Source organism: Sitophilus oryzae, unplaced genomic scaffold, assembly GCF_002938485.1.
Source record: "Sitophilus oryzae breed Bouriz unplaced genomic scaffold, Soryzae_2.0 scaffold_562_pilon_pilon, whole genome shotgun sequence".
Classification (NCBI taxonomy): Eukaryota; Metazoa; Arthropoda; class Insecta; order Coleoptera; family Curculionidae; genus Sitophilus; species Sitophilus oryzae.
In genome coordinates, this window is record NW_022147154.1 from 357,229 (window position 1) to 377,859 (window position 20,631).

The window sequence follows — 20,631 nt, forward strand, 5'->3', positions numbered from 1 at the left end:
GAAGAAATTGGAAGATGCGCAACCTTATGGGCGATTTCGTGGCACACAACCTGTCCCAGATGTACCCGGCGTTACCGTCAGCCTGTCCGAGAATTCAGAGATTTAGTTTAGCTCTGCGCCGCTGCGCGCTGATAGTCATTTACAGAGCAGTGGATAAAGAATACTGTACCGTAGTTCTGCTTTTAGTCGACAGAGTGAGTGGCTACCGGAGATAGTTTGCCAGAACTACTGATTACTTGCGGATTTTGAGTACAGTGAAGTTTATGTAATAAACTGCATCCATTTTACTATCTATTGACACAGTTTCATGCTTCTTTGAGAAAGTTAGGATTTGAAAAACAGCAAAATATTCAAAACTAAATCGAAATATTACTGAAATGATTTACTTTATTATTTTGTAACTTAGTTAGTTGGTTATAACTTAGTTAATTAGTTAGTTGTAACAGTTCATTCAAAATACATTTTCATCAGATAACTAATTTAATTAACTTAAATGATACCTTTTTTCTTGTTTCTACCTTTCATCTAAAAGTAATTAATCTAAATGTATAAACTAGAATTAATTTATTAGATTAGGTAAACGCTTACATGTATTCCTGTGCCTTTTAGCTTAATTTAAGTTTAAGGGTCCTATAAAGCACACTTCATATTTCCGCAAGGGATGAGAGTTGTAATCTCACCAGAATTTGCATACAAATGTTTGAATTAATTGGTTTCTAGTACATTTGAAGACCCTCGACGATATATGACGATATCTGTTAGCTCTGTTGTACAAGAAGGTCGGGCTGATAATTTCATTTTAACGTGATTAATATTTTTGAACTAGTCATTATCATAATTTTCAGCTTATTCAACCATTTCCTATTGTGGTGTAGCCTCCGTCACATATTTGTTGCCTATTATTAGCTATGCGGGCCCAAATTATCCCTGCTAATTTTCTAATAAGGGTACCATCTCAGGTGTGCTCATCTTCTAGGTCTCTTAATTCCTTGTCTGTACTATGCTGTAATTTTTGTGATTTATCTGTTGTCCGTCCTTTTTGCCAGATGTTCTGCCCATTACCTGTTGAGGGATTTGATTCTGTGGATGACATCTATTACCTGGTTCTATTGTCGTATCCACGTATTCTTTTACGGTCTTTCTTGCCTATTCCCAGCATATTTTGATCCACTAAGCGTTGTGCTACTTACAGGTTCCTTATAATGCATCTTAGAAGTATCCAAAAGCATGCTAGTGAGACCCATTATTACTTATGGGGCAGTTTCTTGGTACACAGAACTAGAGAAACGTACAGCCAGAGAAATCCTGTGCAAAATGCATCTCAGGAGCCATGTGAACATGCCCAACAGCAGCAATGGAGGCCATTTTTTGACCTAACACCACTGCACATTGTCATCGGTAGATATGCCAATGCAACAATTATTAGAATGATCATTGATGGAAGCAGTACTGGGAGAATTGTGAACTCAGCTCAGAATACCTTCAAAAGGAAAATTCCACTCCTCCAACTCCCAGTGGATGCCATATCGGGAAACACATCACAGTAGTATTGAGCTGGATTGAAAATGGATTGGAAGAGTTTGCTCAGAGGGTAAAAAATCATACCATAACTTGGTATAATGATACTTCCAAAATTAAAGCAGGAACAGGGATAGGAGTATTTGGGCCAAAAACTAAATATTCCGAACCAACGGACACTTACCCCAGCATTCTTATGGCAGAAATCTACGCTATCGAAAGATGCATACAACTTACCTTAGATAGGAACTATATGAAACAAGAATTAACCATCTTATTCGATAGTCAAGCAGTATTAAAAGCGATCAACTCAGGAACCATCAATTCGAAGTTGGTTAAAGGCTGCCTAGAGAAGCTGAACAAATTAAGCAAAGAAAATAAAGTCCTACTGCTCTGGGTGCCAGATCAGAAAGTGTTAGAAGGTAATGAAAAAAGAAACGATCTAGCTAGAAAAGGAGCGAACACTCCACTAACAGGACAAGAACCGTTTTGCTTCTCAAGTGGAAACCAACTTAAAGCAGACCTCAAGAACCTGGAAAACACCATCCGTAATCTGGAATGGGAATCCTCCAACGGTTTAAGACACTCGAAGAAACTTCTCAGAACTTACGACCGAGAAAAATCAAATATTTTCCTTGATTTAAGTAAGAACATCGAAATATCGTATTAAGTAATAACATCGGAATATAACGGGTTTTTAACAGGACACTGTCTCCTCAATGAACACCTCAATAGATTGACGCTAAGAAATAACGGCGAATGCAGATTCTGTGGGGAAAATGGGGAAACACCAAAACACCTCATCACTGAGTGCGCCGAGACGACAACCATTCGTGCCATAAAATTGGTACGATTGATATGGGACTGATATCGAAAATGGAGAACTAACTTCTGTAAAACCAACTCAGACACTGGTTCTTATCAAAGCTGTGAGACTGTATGATGTCCCTATTGTTTGAGTTATAACTCAAGAAAGGGGGACACACTAGATCTACAAAATCGCGGTGATTAACTTTTCTCTTTTAATAGAATTTACAATCTACAAACAACGCATAAAATAGGACAGGAAAACAGCGAGCCAAAAAATTCAGAAATATCTTACACATATTCTCAAAGACATCTATCGCAAAGAGAATTTTTGAAAAAGGGCCCGTCTCAAAGTAAGTCTTTTCGTGATGTTTTATCTTTAATAAACGATCCGAAGCGTTCGAATATAATCCCCCTCGAAAATATATATTCGAGAGGAAAAACGGCTCTTTATTCTTTCGTACGGCATGCAAAAACTTATTTTCCACTTTAGGAGCTTTGACGGACAACATGACATTTTTCCCGTTTGGGGATTTAAATGGGCTGTTTTGCAAGAAAACTTTTCTATTATTTTGTTTGCAAGAAGCTTTATTATTTATGTGTGACAGGCAAAAGGTAGAACTGGAGAGAACGGTAAAAGAGAGAATACTTTTCTCGGCAGAACGTTTAATTTAGAAAGGGGAAACAGGTTCTTTTGTATGTTCTCCTCGTTTTTGAGCCATATTTAAAGTATACTAAAAAATAAGTGATTTCTTGCTTAAAATAGTAATAAATGTATTCAGTTTATAGTTTTGGTTTCTAAAGGATTGAAACTAATTGAATAAAATCTTAAAGAATTGCTTTAAATTGTGAAAATTGCTTCTACCTAAAACTTTTATTGAATAATAAAACAAAGATTTTTTGTACAAATTAAGGAAATCCTTTTTCTAGTGTGGTAATTGTTTTAGAAGTTCTAAGTTATCTCGACCCTTGCATCATTTTCTTGAATAATTATGACTTTAAATAAACAAAAATACGAGTAGCGGAAAAAGGGGCCAAAAAACCCTACATATATGCTTATTCTCTGCATTAAGTTCATCAGACCGAAGGGAACAGCAAATCTCCGAAACCGGTCGTCGACGGTTTCGGAGATTTTTCTCCATCGTCAGGCCGACTTTGCTGTAACCATAAAATAATAAATACAAGAAGAAGTGTCAAGTCAATGTTAAATTATGGAAACAGCGTGGCTGCCTGGGTAACTAATTTTCAGATATGGCGGCTGGGACATTTGACATGACATAGACATGACAATTTCAATTTTATGAAATTTATTTCCGTTTCCGGTTTTTAATGGCGGGCTGTTCAGGAGGTTTAAATGAGGGTTAATATACTTTTTACTCTTTCTAGTAGTAAATAATACAACAAAATTACTCAAAAATATTTATTTGGAATTTAGAACAATGTAAATATGCAAATCAACACAATTAAAGAGCTATAATCCAATAAACTACTGTATCAATATCAAATATTTAAATAATATCAGAGATGCTGTGTTAAAGCGAATTAGTAAAGTAACAGTGCATTGACTTACAGAAACTTGAAGATAAATAAATGTTTTCACAGCTTCACGGACATAAAACTAAATAACTGGAAGCAGGAAAAAGGCAACCGGAACCCACACAAAACCTGGAATCAAAAAAAATATGTAAAAAATATAAATATAGGTACATAAGACTTTTGTGAATTAAATCAAACAGGACTTGAATGTAAATAAAATGAATAAAAAATATAATACATATACATCTAATACCTCATTTGTATTTTAAAAATAATCTACATACATAGATTTATAGCATTATTGCTATGAAAATACATAATAGGTACCTATGTAATATGTAATTACGCATATCTGTTCATCTTGTAGAAAATTAATGTAGGCTAATAATACTTCAATAATCATAATTTACCTTGTATAACTTGCTTTCAGTTGCTCAAAATCACCGATCAGTCTTTAAAGTAGAGATACGGAAAAATCCTTGGCAAAGAATATCCCAAGATCCTTGGGTTTAAAGCTAAAAAAATATAAAAACAGTTAATATATTACCTATTTTTACATATAATATGGCCCATACCTACTACACGCAGAAACGTCGATTTCATCATTTTCTTCATGTAATTAATCATATATACTTTATTAAAGTGTTAACAAGGAACTTTATATCAAAAAACATCTTTTTACTTATAAATTTCAGCCGAAATATCAGAAACAAACTTCCAGTCAAATCTAAACGGCAAAAATTAAAATGGCGCCCGACCTTGCAGAGGCCTCGGGAGCTGACGCTGACTACACAGACAAAAGACAAAAGAACAGGACGCCGACGTGCATAAAAATGTTCCGTCGCAGAAATTGACAGAAATCATATAGAAATATTCAGATTTTTGTCTAGGACAGTCTAGAAGGCCATGCTTTCTGCCTGGGTAGAACCGCGCCACAACTGTTTCCAATTTTCCGGTTTACTGTCACCCCCCTGGCTGTAACCCTCGATCTGACCAACGAAAAGCAGAGAATAGCATTTGAGTACAATAAGTACTACTATGGCGAGAGTGCTAGACGCTCTACGCCATCTAGCGATAGCTGTGACAATCACAGATCGTACCGCCAAAATTAAAACCAGCGGCTATTGGACAATCTGATAAACTTAATGCGGAGAATAAGCATATATGTAGGGTTTTTTTGGCCCCTTTTTCCGCTACTCGTATTTTTGTTTATTTATTATGATTTATTATATATACCCTACCTAAGCCTTCTTAGCTCCATCTACGGCATAGATAAAAGAAAATAATCTTCTATTAAATCTACGGTAACGTGGATGAAGCAAGCACAATTATGACTTTAGTTTATTTTGTGAAAACGGTACTTAAGGAGTTTTTCGCAAAATGTCGCAAATTTTAATGTATTTTAAAGTTTTATATATTACTGTGTTTTAGCAGACCGATTTGGATAATTTTTTTCTCTTTCTTAATTAAAAATGAAAATGTTTTTTATACGAGGAAAATTAAAATGCTGATATTTTGGTGAAAATTTGAAACACGTTGTAGAATTTGTTAACAAAGCAAGTAATTTAAAATTAATTTTATCATGTACGTCCAACTTTTAACGAGTTTAGTTTGTTTTTTAGTTCATCTCAATAGCTTTATTGTTTTTGGATTATTCGCTTTTGAATAAGAAACATATTTTATAGTAATTAACCATTTACCATTGTAATTTTTTATCAAAGCCCCCTAATACCTAATGATTTTCTCCCCGTTGAAAGAACCGGATTTTTCCATAGTATTTTGCCGTGCCGGATTTTCATCATATAAACAAAATATTGATTTTGTTTAACATAATATTTTTTTGCAATTATTCACATGATACTGAATAATAAACAATGAGAATTTACTATCATTATTTTATTTTGTCAGTGGTAGAATATCGCAATTTTTAAATAAATATATTCAAATCGATTCTAATTATGCACTTAATTAATTTTGTGTTTGTCTCTCATTGATTAGTAATTTTGCAAAATTTGGGAAGGTACACAAATTACTATTGACTCTGAAATAATAGTCGCTATAATTAAATGTTTTAATTGTTATAAAATATACATGCATAATAAAAATAACATATTATTAAAACACTACATTTGAACTAAATTAAATTATTATAAAATAACAACTTAACAAAATAATAAATAATACTAAAATATAAGTTTATACAAAAAATATACACAAATTAAAACATAAATGTACAGAGATACTTATACAAAAAATACTATTTAAATAGAGTGTATTTACCAGTGTATTCACCACTTTTACTAGATGATATCGGATCTTTCTTTAGCAGGCATCCATATTCTTGTTTACCGTTGGGCAGTAGTTTATAAGGCTCATGATATACTGATGAATTTTCACTGTCAGATTCTTCTCCGTTAACGTGTCCTGTAAGCCATAAAAAAATATATAACTAATCAACAAAAATCACTTTACGATTCTAATAAACAGATATGCCCAACATTATTACATATCGATAAATAAAGCATCTTTATATAGGAACATGTATAGTCAAAGAGTAACGATTTAAAAAACCTTTTCATAAGTGAAATAAAAAAGTGGTTTTCTGACAATTTTTTAATCGCTCAATTGATTGACAGCTACGGCCAATAATATGACATTCGAACAATTTAATTTTTGAAATAGATAGCTACATGCCTTCTTTTTTATGTCACAGTAGCTGTAGTAATCACTAAATTTGACGGTTAGGCAATAAATTTTTTTTGACAAGCAGTTTTTTTCCTCCAAAAATTTTAAATATTTTTTTTTCTCAAAAACGGTTAATGTTAGGTATAGAGTGTTTGATGATTCTAATGCAAGCTCAACCTGGGACACCCTGTATATCATCGGTTTATATAAAGAAGATGCATATAAATAAAAACGCAAACTTATATTCAATTTTTTAAGCTTTATGACTTGCCTTTTATCCTTATCTTATATAGATATAGATATATGATTAAAAGTAATACAATTACTATTTATTAAATCATTAAAAATCAAGCCTAAGAAAAAAGATTACGAAGGCAAGTAAATCATCATCCTATATCATTGCCTAAATCTGTGTAATTTTATATGAGATTATTGAAAAAGACTTACCATATAAATTACACTTTTTCTGTTTTTTGACTGTGTTATCCGGCCCAATTGTACCATTTTTACTTTTTACCGAAATTCTTGATCTTGACAGTCCGTTGTTAATGACTGGAGTCGACATATGTTTCAGATCTTCCATGTTAATGGTCGTTGGTTTCGTACTACTAGATACTAAGGCTGTATGTTTGTGCAGAAGTGCCACCTGTAAATTTATAAAACAAGAGATATTATATTAGAGTAATTATGGTTTTCTGAGCAACCATGCGATATTTTACAAGAGACAAAAATGTAGTAAATACTTGAACGACCATTTTATAAAAAAATAGTCGTCAAAGTTTATTAAAATATTTCTATTTGAATTTATGAATATCAGATCTAGATCATCAGAAGCATGGAAATTAATAAAATCACTAAGATCAGACACCACAAACAAGAGCAACTTACAACCAATCCCAATCGAAAAGTGGAGATCTCATTACAAAACGCAGCTTACCGAAGATCGACAAGAGTACCTCGTCAGCTCACCAAGGCGATACAACGTACAAGGCCACTATATCGACGTTACAAGTGAGATGATATGGAAAGCTGTTGGTTCAATAAAAAATAGGAGAGCAGCTGGACCGGAAGGAATACCTGCGGAACTGTTAAAGAACGGTACTGAAAAACTAAATTTCTTTCTTCGAAAACTATTTAACAGACTCCTAAATAATGGGGATCCTGTACCAACTATATGGAAAGAAGGCTGGATAACACCAATTAACAAAAAAGGAAGACGTGACGAATGCTCAAACTATAGATGTATATCCGTAACCAGCACAATGAGCAGAGTATACGGAAAACTGCTTAGAAACATCGTAGAAACAGAATATGGTCCACAAGAAATTGAAGAGCAAGCAGGGTTTTAAGCTGGTCGATCGTGTATAGATCATATATTTAGTCTAACCCAACTTAATGAAAAGAAGGTAGCAAGGAATAGAGAGGCTCATCTGCTTTTTGTTGACCTTTCAAAAGCATATGATACAGTGCCAATCCAAAAACTGTGGCAAGTGCTGGAGAACTCTCCAATTAACAATACAGCGATCAAAGCCATCAAGCAGCTATACCACCAAGCATTTTCCAGAATAAAGATCGGCAGTAACATATCAGAAACCTTTTATGTGACCAAAGGCCTTCCTCAGGAATGTTGTCTATCGCCAAATCTCTTCAAAATCTACCTCAATGAAGCCTTAAAGAAATGGAGAAGATCCTGCACTGGAATGGGAATAGGAGTAAAAAATGACACCTACTTATATACTCTTCATTTTGCAGATGACCAAGTTGCAGTGGCCCAAGATAGGGAAGACCTTGAATTCATGGCGAGGAAACTTTTTAAAGAATACGCAGAGTGGGGATTAACTGTTAACTGCAGTAAAACTAAATATATGTGTATCGGTGGAGAGGGAACAGATTTGGAAGTGGACGACAGCTGCATAGTACAATATTGTTCAGATTATACCTACCTCGGAACAAAGATTAGCCAAAGTGGACGAATTGAAGAAGAAATATTGGAGCGAATAATAGGGAAAAGAGTTCTAGGATGCCTAAACTCACTATTATGGTCAACAAATATCTCTATCGAAAGAAAGCACGTTTTATACAATGCAATATTTAAAAGTGTTGTATTATATGGATGTGAAACCTGGCAAATAAATAAAACTTTAGAGCGTAAACTTCTGGCTCTTAAAATGGATTTTTGGCGAAGATCTGCCGGAAAGTCAAGAATAGAACGAATTGCCAACGAGAGAATTAGAGAAATTATGGGCGTAAAGAAAACTATCCTCGATGAAATCGAACAACGCCAACTAATATGGTATGGACATGGAGAGAGAATGGCTGACGAACGTCTGCCAAAACAAATCCTAAAATGGACACCGGCGGAAAGAAGAAAGAAAGGAAGACCTAAAGCTACCTGGATTGAGGGCATTAACCGAGCCATGTCCGAAAGAAATTTACTTCCAGGAGATTGGGAAGATCGAAGGCAATGGAGACTGGGAACCGGAAGGCGTAGAACGCTATAATACCGGATATATAATATAATATAATTTATGAATATGCTTAATTCAGAACCGTTCTGCTTCCCAAGTGGAAACCAACTTAAAGCGGAACTCAAGATGCTGGAAGACTCCATCCGTAACCTGGGAACCGGAAGGCGTAGAACGCTATAATACCGGATATATAATATAATATAATTTATGAATATGCTTAATTCAGAACCGTTCTGCTTCCCAAGTGGAAACCAACTTAAAGCGGAACTCAAGATGCTGGAAGACTCCATCCGTAACCTGAAATGGGAATCCTGCAACGGTCTAAGACACTCGAAGAAGTTTCTCAGGACTAACGATCGAAAAAAATCAAAGATTTCTCTTGATTTAAGTAAGAACAATCTTCAAATTGTCCACGAGGTTTTTAACAGAACACTATCTCCTTAGTGAACACTTCAGTAGATTGAACCGAAACAACGGCTTATGCAGATTATGTAGGGAAAATGGGAAAAACCAGAACACCTCATTACTGAGTGCGTCGAGACGTTCTAACAACCATTTGAACCATAAACTTTGGTAGGGCTGATATGAGAGATGGAGAACTACTCTCTGTAAAAGCAGATAGCTTGTCTCAGATACTGGCTTTCGTAGAAGCTCGAAGACTGTATGAAGAGTTATAACTCAATGAAGGTGTTCAATAGATTTCAATAAAGTCGCGGTGATAAACTTCCCCCTTCCTATATAATCTACATCTACATATCCACGGAATATTAGGAGCCTCTAGTTAAATTTTTATGACAAACATTACCTTCTTCTTTCCCCTTCGAACCATTAGGAATACTGTGCACACGACCAGTAATATAACCATAGCCATTACACCAGTAATCAAGCCAATGTACGCTTGGCCGATGTTCGTAGGACTTGTTGCTGGAGTCACCTCTTTCCTAGCGTGCGTTGTTTCGCCGCTTGTGTTTGGAGAAGTTGTCGATATCGGACTTTCTGGAAGGAGATAGTATTTTTCTAAATCGCCAACGGTCAGGTTGTTGGAAATGAGAACTGAAAAAATAATTAAAATAAAATAAGTTTCTGAATGTTTGATAATTTAGAATAAATTTAAGTATATTAGAATTGATTTTAATAAAATATGAAAACAGTAATTTATATAATTAACAATAATTTAGTTTTATTTAAATTAATTATATCAGATTATAAATTTATGGAAATAAAGCTTCATTCGGAACCTCAAAATTAGTAGAATAAATTAGTGGTTTCAATTAGCCTAGAAGTTTGTTCCTCTAATTTCAATTTAAGCATTCAGAATGTCAAAATTATTTCTTAAAGAATAAAGGAGACAGAGAGGCAAGAAAGGACATTCATTGATACCTTCTTTTACAAAATTAAGTTATCTAGTTTACTTAAATAATGTATAGAGAGTATTTCACACTAATATAATATAAAGTGTCTCATAACTTAAAAAATTATGCACAAATAACATTTCAAATTGCATTTTTTTTAAATTTCCTGGAAGGAATTGGAAAAAAAGATAACCTTTTAAATAAAATATAACTATTTAAATTTTTATAAATAATTATAAAATTTAAATTTTATTTATATTTTATATTTACATCGATTATGGGTTTTGATAAGTACCAAAATAAAACTAACATAATAAGGTCGTTCAAGAATAAACTAATATAATTTTGTTTTTTACATTTCAGTTTAAAAATTTCAAACATATGAATTTGTAACATAACAAAATTTTAATAAAATATTAATATGAAAGTAAAACAAGTTTTTAAATATAATACAATACAAAATATTTCCAGCACTGGAAGGATTCTCTTTGAAATAGAAACATAAAACTAATGTTTATGCATTAAAGAGAGTAAGTACATTAATAAATCATACGTCTCCTAATATTTCTTTTTGCTTCTAATTTTTACAAATGATATGAAATAGGTACCAAGCACCCACATCTTTCTGTTGTGTATTAATATGCGTAAAATTAAATGTCATAATTATTATTTTTGGCTTTTACACTTCAAATTTGTGACACTTTTATGAATTCTATCATGTTCTTTAAAATTTTAACATAATATTATATAAAACAGCTATAACAATATTGCAATATGCTATTAAGCTCAATAAAAATATAACAATATAAGAAATCAATAAGTTCTTAGCAAGAACGGACATCCATTGATACCTTCTTTTACAAAATTAAGTTATCTAGTTTACTGAAATAGTGTATAGAGAGTATTTCACACTAATATAATATAATGTGAATCATAACTTAGAGAATTATGCACAAATAACACAAAAAATTATTGGAAATAAACAGTATAAAATAACCAAATTTTATTTTTATTTTATAATTATTCAGTAAATATAAAGGGTCTACAAAATACAGTCATAAAAAAGTGCAAGTATTTTTAGGGGTAGTATATTTCGACCCCAGAAACACGTCTATGTTCGCAAAAAAGTCTATTTTCGCAAAAAAAGATGTTGAAAATCGTGCATTTTTTTAAGTTTCCTGTATATTTTATAAGAGCCTGTTCACCGCAAATTTTTCCAAGGTATAGTTTCTCTTAATCTCTAATATTACCATGGTTACGGCTTTAGTCTACACTTAGCACTTTAGTAACAACCTTTTAAGGTATATAAATAATATATAAATAACAATCAGGGTGTCTCTGAAAATTGTTTAAAAATAAATACATTTTATTAAATTTTTAAACTTGAATAACTCGATTATTTTGGACTTATTTGAAAGCGGTAAAGAGAAGAAGTGTTTTTTTGCAAAAAATATTAAAAATCGGGCATTCTCTTTTAAATTTTCCTGTATATTTTAGAAAACTCTTTAGAACTGCGTTTTCACCGCAAATGGGAAACCCTGCAGTAGGATTTTGTAAGCTCCGTAGCAAGAAATTTCCTGTCTAGCCTATGCTATTTGTATATGATTGATGAGTCACTAGACAGGAAATATGTTTACAGAATCAGGCCCCCTGGTATAATTTGTTAATCTCTGATATTACTATAGTTACGGCATTGAAAGGGATGCAAATACAGAAAAAATCCGGTGGCTCTCATTTTTTTTTAAATAAATCAATATTTTTTTAAAATTTCAAACTTGAATAACCCGGTTATTTTGGACTTAATTGAAAAACGATAAAGAGAAAATATGTTTCTTTTATTGAGATCTACCAGCCCTGAACATATCTGCACTTATTTAAGACTCGCCCAGTATAGTGTTCAGGTACTCTTTATAATTAGTCTTTTTTAATTTATATGTTTCTGGTATATTAATCTGTTTTACAAAATATAAATAGTTTAATTTTTTAAAATACAATATAACATCCGCGATAATTTTTCTGAAGTGCTTCCTAACAAGAAGTTGTTATATAAAATGTTAAATATTTATTTTGTCAGGAATGAATTTTAAATAAAGGGCCTCAGGTGCAAGGTAGGGATAATGTACGCAATTTAGGTACCTTATGTTAATGAATGAAAATTGTACTATATCTCATTAAGTTGGCTGTGTGACAGTTTGCAGCAGACGATATTTGTTTATTAAAAATGCGAGAGTGTACAGGGTATCCCATTTCTGTGTATTTTGCAGAGTTTCTCGTTCACAAAGATGCGGCTTTCACATCACTATGCTACTTTTTTATGAAACTAAAGATGCTAGACACAGATGAGTACTTACTTAGTTATCAAAATGGTAGATTACTCTTTTATATTATATAATTATCAAAAAAGGATAAATAAATAAACAATTACAGAGCTAAAAATAACTGTACACAAACACCAAAACTAAAAAAACTAAAAGTATAATTATAAAAGAATAATCTACCATTTCGATTACTAAGTAAATCTAAGCAATTCTCTTAATAGTAAAGTACCATATGATCGAAAAAATGAAAACTGTCACTGATCGTTATTTCCGAGCCAACTAGACGCCGTTTTTTCGACCATACGATATTTTTATTAGTAGAATATCATACCGTTCAATTGTCAAGTTATTATTATAACAAAATTAAAGAGATGTCTAATATTAATACTAACAATTTATTGGCTGGGTTTTATATGAAACCTCACAACTTTTTGTGGTGGAAGATTTGGGTTGCGAGACATTATATTTTTTATATTCTCTGTTTTTGATCTTTTTTACACATAACCCATTAAATCTGTAACATATTGAATAAAAAATTAGAATATTAGATTTCATCAAGTTCATTTTCCGGATCAATAAAAGAGGAGAACACATTTTCTTTAAACGAAAAGTTGAAGAAAATCAAAAAGGAATGTAAAAAGAGAGTCACGTTTTCTTCGACTCCGATAAAAGGTGAGATTGTTACTTAATGATCGGGAAAGAAAAGTTCGTTAAGTGAATAGTGGCTGATATTTGATTAAAGTCGTTGGTGAACGCAACTTTCTCATTGCCGGTGCTTTTTCCATTAGTTTGGAATTTTTTGAGCTGCAATTTTTGCTTTCCTTTTACGGCTAGTGGAGCTTTTTGAGCCAAATATTATTTATACCTCTGTTTATACTAAGACTTAAAACTTTTAGGACTTGTCAAACTCTTGCCAACTTATAGGCTATAATTTGTGTAAAATTATGTTAAATAACTTCAGTTCTATAAATTGATAAACATTTGCCAATTTTTTCGCATTTTGGTTCGTGTTATTACGTGTGTTTTGAGTTTTTTAAAGTTAAGTGGGGGAAAGCTTGAGGGAAAATGAAGTGTAGACACAGAGCTCAATTTATAGTTAATAATAAAATTATATAAGGATTCTTGCCACTTAACTGCTAATATAGAAATTTAATTCTACGCTGTGTTTGTCATAATGCGGATCAACCTTCTCTCACTACCGGTTTCGGAGCCCTACTCCATCATCAGGTGAGCTTGGGAGATCCACAAAATGACAACCACAGCGCAGAGATAGTTAATCCCGACTTGTCGGAAAGTATCGGTTAGATATTAAGTCCCGAACGGGAGATAGCGGCCTGCGTGCAATGGTAGTACTTTCGTACCACCGAGGCGCAACTATCGATAGTAAAAGGATGGTAAAAGGCTTTTTTTCAGGCAAGCCAAATTATAAAAATAGAAAACAAATTTCTTGAGTAGAGGTATATAATAAAATTATATAAGGATTCTTGCCACTTAACTGCTAATATAGAAATTTAATTCTACGCTGTGTTTGTCATAATGCGGATCAACCTGCTCTCACTACCGTTTTCGGAGCCCTACTCCATCATCAGGTGAGCTTGGGAGATCCACAAAATGACAACCACAGCGCAGAGATAGTTAATTCCGACTTGTCGGAAAGTATCGGTTAGATATTAAATCCCGAACGGGTGATAGCGGCCTGCGTGCAATGGTAGTACTTTCGTACCACCGAGGCGCAACTATCGATGGTAAAAGGATGGTAAAAGGCTTTTTTTCAGGCAAGCCAAATTATACAAATAGAAAACAAATTTCTTGCAGTAGAGGTATATAATAAAATTATATGCCACTTAACTGCTAATATAGAAATTTAATTTAGAGAGATAAGATCAAAAGGTACCGGTTCAAAAAAATTAAGATTAAAGTTAATTAACTAAGTAGATATAAAATTCGGTAAATAAGTGTTTATTGAATTTATTATTAATAGAATATTATATTTTATTTGTTTTTTTTATTTATTTTACTAATTAAAATAATTTTTATTATTATATTGTTGAAATATATGAAAGTTTCTTGAAGTTTGAAAATAAATAATAGTTTTTTTTAATATATTTTTGTATGTGTGGTGTTTTTTGATTGTTTTATATTAACTCGATTATATTTTTTCAGCTTTTTGGAGTTTTTTTCATAATATTTTGAAGCAATCATTTGTCACTAAAAATTGAATAATAGTTTCCTGCTTTGGGTTCCAATTATTTTACCAACTTATTTCTTTGTACAATACAATAAACTACTTTGAAATTAAAATGATCAGTGTCAAGGATTCTATCAGTGTCGTTAGACTGACTATAAATACTAAAATAATTCTGTAATACAAAAAAACAGCTCTAGCGTCAAGCTAGTAAATCTATTAAAAGTATTTCCCTATGTGGAAAAGTATGTAAATATGGGGGTATGGCAGTGCCCCCACCAAGTCGAGCACTTCCGTACCATCCTTTTCTCGAAGTAACTTACGGCACTTTTAACCCCCCCCCCCCCGTAACTTCGTTGTGGATAAAGCAAGAATATTAATTTTACTAATAAAGAGGACATACTATAGCTACAGTACGTCTATCCGTTCTGTAGCTACAGGACATCCGTAAGCATCCGTAATGACATAAATTTAAGTCTCGTAAGTCACTTAAATCATTTGATTTTAAGTCATATTTCGAAAGCTGACTTCAGACTTAAAATTTAAGTCATTTTAAAAATGACTTGTGATTTAAGTCTTTACTCCGAAACAGAAAAAGATTTAAGCCATTAAAAAAAGATTTAAGTCTTTTAAAAGATTTAAATCTCTTAAAATATTTAAGTCTTTTTAGAAAAGATTTAAGTCTTTTATAACATTTAAGTTTTTTTTAATTAGTAGAATATCATACCATGTTATTTGACGTTAAGTTATTATGATTATTACAGAAATAACGATATCTAATATTGATATCAACAATTTATAACAAAATTGTTGAATATATAGGTTCTTCAAGAGATACTAAATAAAATAAACTTGATTTTACATGAGATCTGATACCCAAGTGGAAGAATTGCGTTGCGAGACTTGGCATTTTTTGGGAGATATTTATTATACATTATACATATGTTGCCAATATTAAATCTTCAAATAAATATATAACTAAACAAATATCTAGCTTTTCATGAAAAACATTCAAACAGTTCATATATATTTCACGATTTTCATTTACCTGTTTGTTTTACCATGATCTTGCAAACGAGTTTCACTCGCAAAAGTATAATTACAATGTGACCCCATCTTTCTCTCCAGAGAGAGGAAATTATTTATACTAACGAGTTCTAATTTTAAGCAATTGTTAGGACGGCGGGAACGTAGAATTTGCGCGCTCGGCACGCAACCGTTAAACTTCAATTTCAAAGATAAACACGGTAGTCTATGTATGCCTTTATGCTGCCGCATGCTCGATTCCCTCCGGCTATTTGCTATCAGAAATTCAATTGTTTCGTTACCCCGCCAATGACGTGTGCGGAGGCAAAGCGGTGGGGAGGGGGGATCGAAACGACGAAACAAAACAATTACGAAAATGCGGTAACTAGTAAAATATGTTCTGTATGTCGAAAGGGTTTTAAAAGGTCGAGTACAGGGTGGCCCAAAAGTGTAGAGGTGTGTAGTTCGTGAATGAACTAGTTTCGATGAACTATTCCGACCACGGAATGAAAGGAACTAGTTCCCGGTTTCTCAAAGAACTAGTTCCTCAGGACCTATTCCGGGATCGAGACTGTGACTACTGTGACCGATATAAAAATAATATTCGATGGCGATGGATCGGCCAGCGCGATCGTAGCCCGATGCTAAGCGGGAGTGGAGAGTGCCAGCCGTATGTTACCTGTCCCGGACCGAAAGGACTGAGAGAAACTGGAGGAACTAATTAAAATACTAGTTTACGGGAATCTATTCAGTTGACAGATCCGAGATATAATACAAGGCGACGACAATGGATTCGGCCTTGTCTATTGCCACAGCCGGCGTAATTACCACAGAAAATTGTCGTGGATACTGTTTTTGATTTTTAGTTTGGTCTTTGAATATTTTATGAGAATGTTTCGCTTTAGGTCCCTAAAATTAAGAAATATCTTATAAAACGCGAAGTAGATATTCGAATCAAAGTAAAGAAAAATGCAAATTTTCGTATTTTTAGCTCCAATTGATCTGTGATATACTTTTTTAAACTCTGATTTTAGTTTCTTTTTTATCTGAAATAAAACTTACCTATATGTTTTTAACTTACGCAATTACACGTCTCGGTATATTTCGTACATTATAAAAATTATACAGATCATATTGTGAATAGCTCTGACTGACAACGAAACCTATTAGCAAGCAACGGGGATATCAATATTAGCCGGGAACTATTGTGAACTAAAGACCTAGCTCAAGGAACTATTCCTCTGGAGGAACTAGAACTAAGGAACTAGTTCCTCCCAAGGAAATAGAATTCCCACCTCTACATTAGTGCGAGGAAGTAAAATATCTTTGCTGTTGACAAAGATATAAATGAGGCATAGTTTTTAAAGGGGCATATTCTAAAATATTTTGTTGAACACAGGGTGTCCCAAAAAAATTATAATTGAAGTTTGTTTAAGCTGCAATAATAAGTTTGTTAAAATTCTGCATGTAGTATACTATTTTTATATGAAGCACTATGTGATGTTGCCATTCTATTCGTTATTTACTGAAATTTTGGTTTACTATATCTGAAAAGTGAGAGTGCATATAACTTTATTAATACTAAGCTTAAAAACTAGAAATCTAACTTAGAAAAAATTACATTATCCTATACATGATATTTTTATGGCGTACCAAAATCGGAATATTTAAAATGCTATATCTCTATTTCTTAAATGCAACACCTTGTATATTATTTTTCGTTTAGATGCAGATTTAAATAGTGAACAATTTTTGTATTTAATGCAATCATCGTATAGTGATTCAAATAAAAACAGTGCAGAATTTTATGATGAGCCCAGTTATGTACAGAAAAATGGGAGATGGCAATTTAAAAAAAAACTTAAAACTGTTATAATGTTTTTTTTGTGAGACCCTGTAGATAACAAATTATTTTTAGGATCTGCCGCTTTATAAACCATGCAACATATTGTATAAAACTTTTTTCATATCTTCGACAACGATGGCGAAATTGAACTTCCTTGCACTAATGGCCCACCCTGTATGTTGGGTTTGTTGAAAAGCTTCTAAAGGTCGAGTGTGTAGAGAGCGATTCGTAAATACGGACGTTACGCTCATGTTATTTTTGGCTTCGAACAATGCAAATACGCGGTTTGTTGCGGGCAAATATTGTGTTTAATGACAAATAAAACCCGATGACTAGCGTGTTTATTATAGTTCGTCGAAATAGAGCTTGCAACAGGTTTTTACCAGAACAAAACCAACAATGATAAGAGCTACAGGAACAGGGATAGGAGTATTTGGGCCAAAAACTAAATACTCCGAACCAATGGGCACTAACCCGCATCCTTCAGGCAGAAATCTACGCTATCGAAAGATGCGTACAACTTATCTTAGATAGGAACTATCGGAAACAAGAAATAGTCATCTATTCCGATAGACAAACAGCATTAAAAGCAATCAACTCAGTACCTATCAATTTGAACTTGGTTTAAGAATGCCTAGGGAAGCTGAAAAAATTAGGCAAAGAAAATAAAGTCCTCCTACTCTGGGTGTCAACTCACCTGTACCTCAAACCGTTTTTGAGATAGAGGGCGGTGAGCGCGCAGTCTTTCATTATGTACGGTATCATTCAAGTTCAACCTGTAGTCTCACCTCAAAAACACGCTGGTGTAAAGTCCGTTAATTATTGAAAAATATATAATTATAAATAATTTACATTTTTTCATAAAAGATCATATTGAATATAATAATTTTTTTCATAAATTAATTATATCTTCATTTAATAACACTTACCTCTTTGAATACAATTAGAAAATTATTAACAGAAATACTTTAATTACATTTTAATTATAGTCAGATTTATACTAATTACAGTTTAGTAGAAAATAATTAAATTCATTTTCCATAAAATTCGTAAACTTTTAGAATTCTTTCATAACGTTAAAACTTTTATACCTGGGAATACGGGCCTGGAACTCCTAGAACCTACCACTACTATTCTACCTCCAGCTCCAGAAAAGTTGCTGAACACAATATTCTGCAACTGCAAGAATGGTTGTGGTTCGCGATGTGGATGCAGGAAATCAGGGTTGCCGTGCTCTTTAGCTTGTGGCCAGTGTAATGGGCAAGCTTGTCTCAAAGCTTCACCCTATCAGAGTGATGTCATTAAAGATGGTACATTTGACCCCGAAATCCTAGAAGACTTGGAGACAAATGTCGTTTAAGATGAAAATGAAGAAGAATTTGAAATTCCACAACGACCAGACGACGATGATGAAGAAGAGGAAGAAAACTAAAAATAAGAACATGGGAGTTCTTTTTATTTTTATTCAATTTTTTTAATTTCAACCATCAGAAATGTATGAAATCGTATTTTTTAATATACATATAAATTAAAAATGTATTTCTTGTCTTTTTATTTACTTAAAATGTAATTAGTATGAATCTAACTATAATTAAAATGCAATTAAAGTATTTCTGTTAATAATTTTCTAATTGTACAAAGAGGTAAGTGTTATTAAATGAAGATATACTTAATTTATGAAACAAAAATATTATATTCAATATGATCTTTTATGAGAAAATGTAAATTATTTATAATTATATATTTTTCAATAATTAACGGACTTTATACGGCGTGTTTTTGACCAAGACTACAGGTTGAACTTGAATGATATCGTACATAAAATAGTCTTTCATTATACGCGCTCATCGCCCTCTATCTCAAAAACGGTTTGAGGTACAAAAAAATTTTTGAAACAAAAGTTGTAGAGAATTTTAACCTCTACAATATTTATAATGAATACAAATAGCGTAAATGTGAAAGGGAACGAGATATTTGCAAAAAATGCGCAAAAAATCGATTTTTTGACCTATGACCTCAGTTATCTACAAGTCGCGCACACGCTATCATATGTAGGTTTTGAGACATGTTTTAGGATGTTAAAATAAAGGTTTATACGAGTTTACAGCCGGTTATCTCGAATTCCGAGATTCCTACCCTATTTCGACTAGGATGACTGGACTACTATACCTTCCATATCAGCTCCCTTGCGTTTTACATGAAATGTTATATCATGTAAATGAATAGGACAATGCACACTCTCCGTTCCGTTTCCCTTCCGTTCCATATCCTTTCCATCCATACATTTTTTTGGCAGACGGGCTGAAGCGTATCAGAAACAGCGTTGTCAAGTTTTTACATTTTGTACCAGCTCTATGAACATTTTGCTGATATTTATTTATTCTTTCACCTTTAATCTATTATCTTTCTCAGAAGATACACATTTTTAAATAAAACTTTCGTAATTATATAAATAACTGTACAATAAAAGTATGGAACGGATACGGAACGGAAGGTTACATATAGCGTCAATACAATAAAAAATACGGAACGGATATAGAATGGAAACGGAAGGTATAGTGGGAATCAACCTTAAACTGGAAAAGCCAGAAAGTGGAACGTATGTTAAAAAGAAAGTATCCATATAATTTTTTTTCCTTTCTTGGGTATGAGGTTTTGTAATAAATTGGAAGATGGAAAACTTGATACAGACTGGTGCTAGCAAGACTTCAAGTTTTTAGAATAAAGTAGTGCCTGAAGAAGCACTATGTTGGAGCGAAACGTCGCATAATAAAAAAAAAGTTTTCCATCTTCCAATTTATTACAAAACCTCATACCGAAGAATGAAAAAAATTATATGGATATAATTCTAATGGTTAAAGAAAAAAGAAACAATTCAACTATTAAAAAG

General features: G+C 32.7%; 1 protein-coding gene across 1 annotated transcript in view; it reads right to left on the reverse strand.

Moving 5' to 3' along the window:
• Positions 1-20,631, reverse strand: part of LOC115887290 (discoidin domain-containing receptor 2-like) — a 523,559-nt gene that overhangs the window by 59,523 nt on the left and 443,405 nt on the right. Inside the window, exons 11-13 of the mRNA XM_030906681.1 lie at positions 9,820-10,067; positions 6,994-7,192; positions 6,189-6,285 (exon numbers count right to left, since the gene is read on the reverse strand). Of these exons, the coding sequence (XP_030762541.1) occupies positions 6,189-6,285; positions 6,994-7,192; positions 9,820-10,067 (544 nt within the window). The remainder of the gene's footprint in view (positions 1-6,188; positions 6,286-6,993; positions 7,193-9,819; positions 10,068-20,631) is intronic.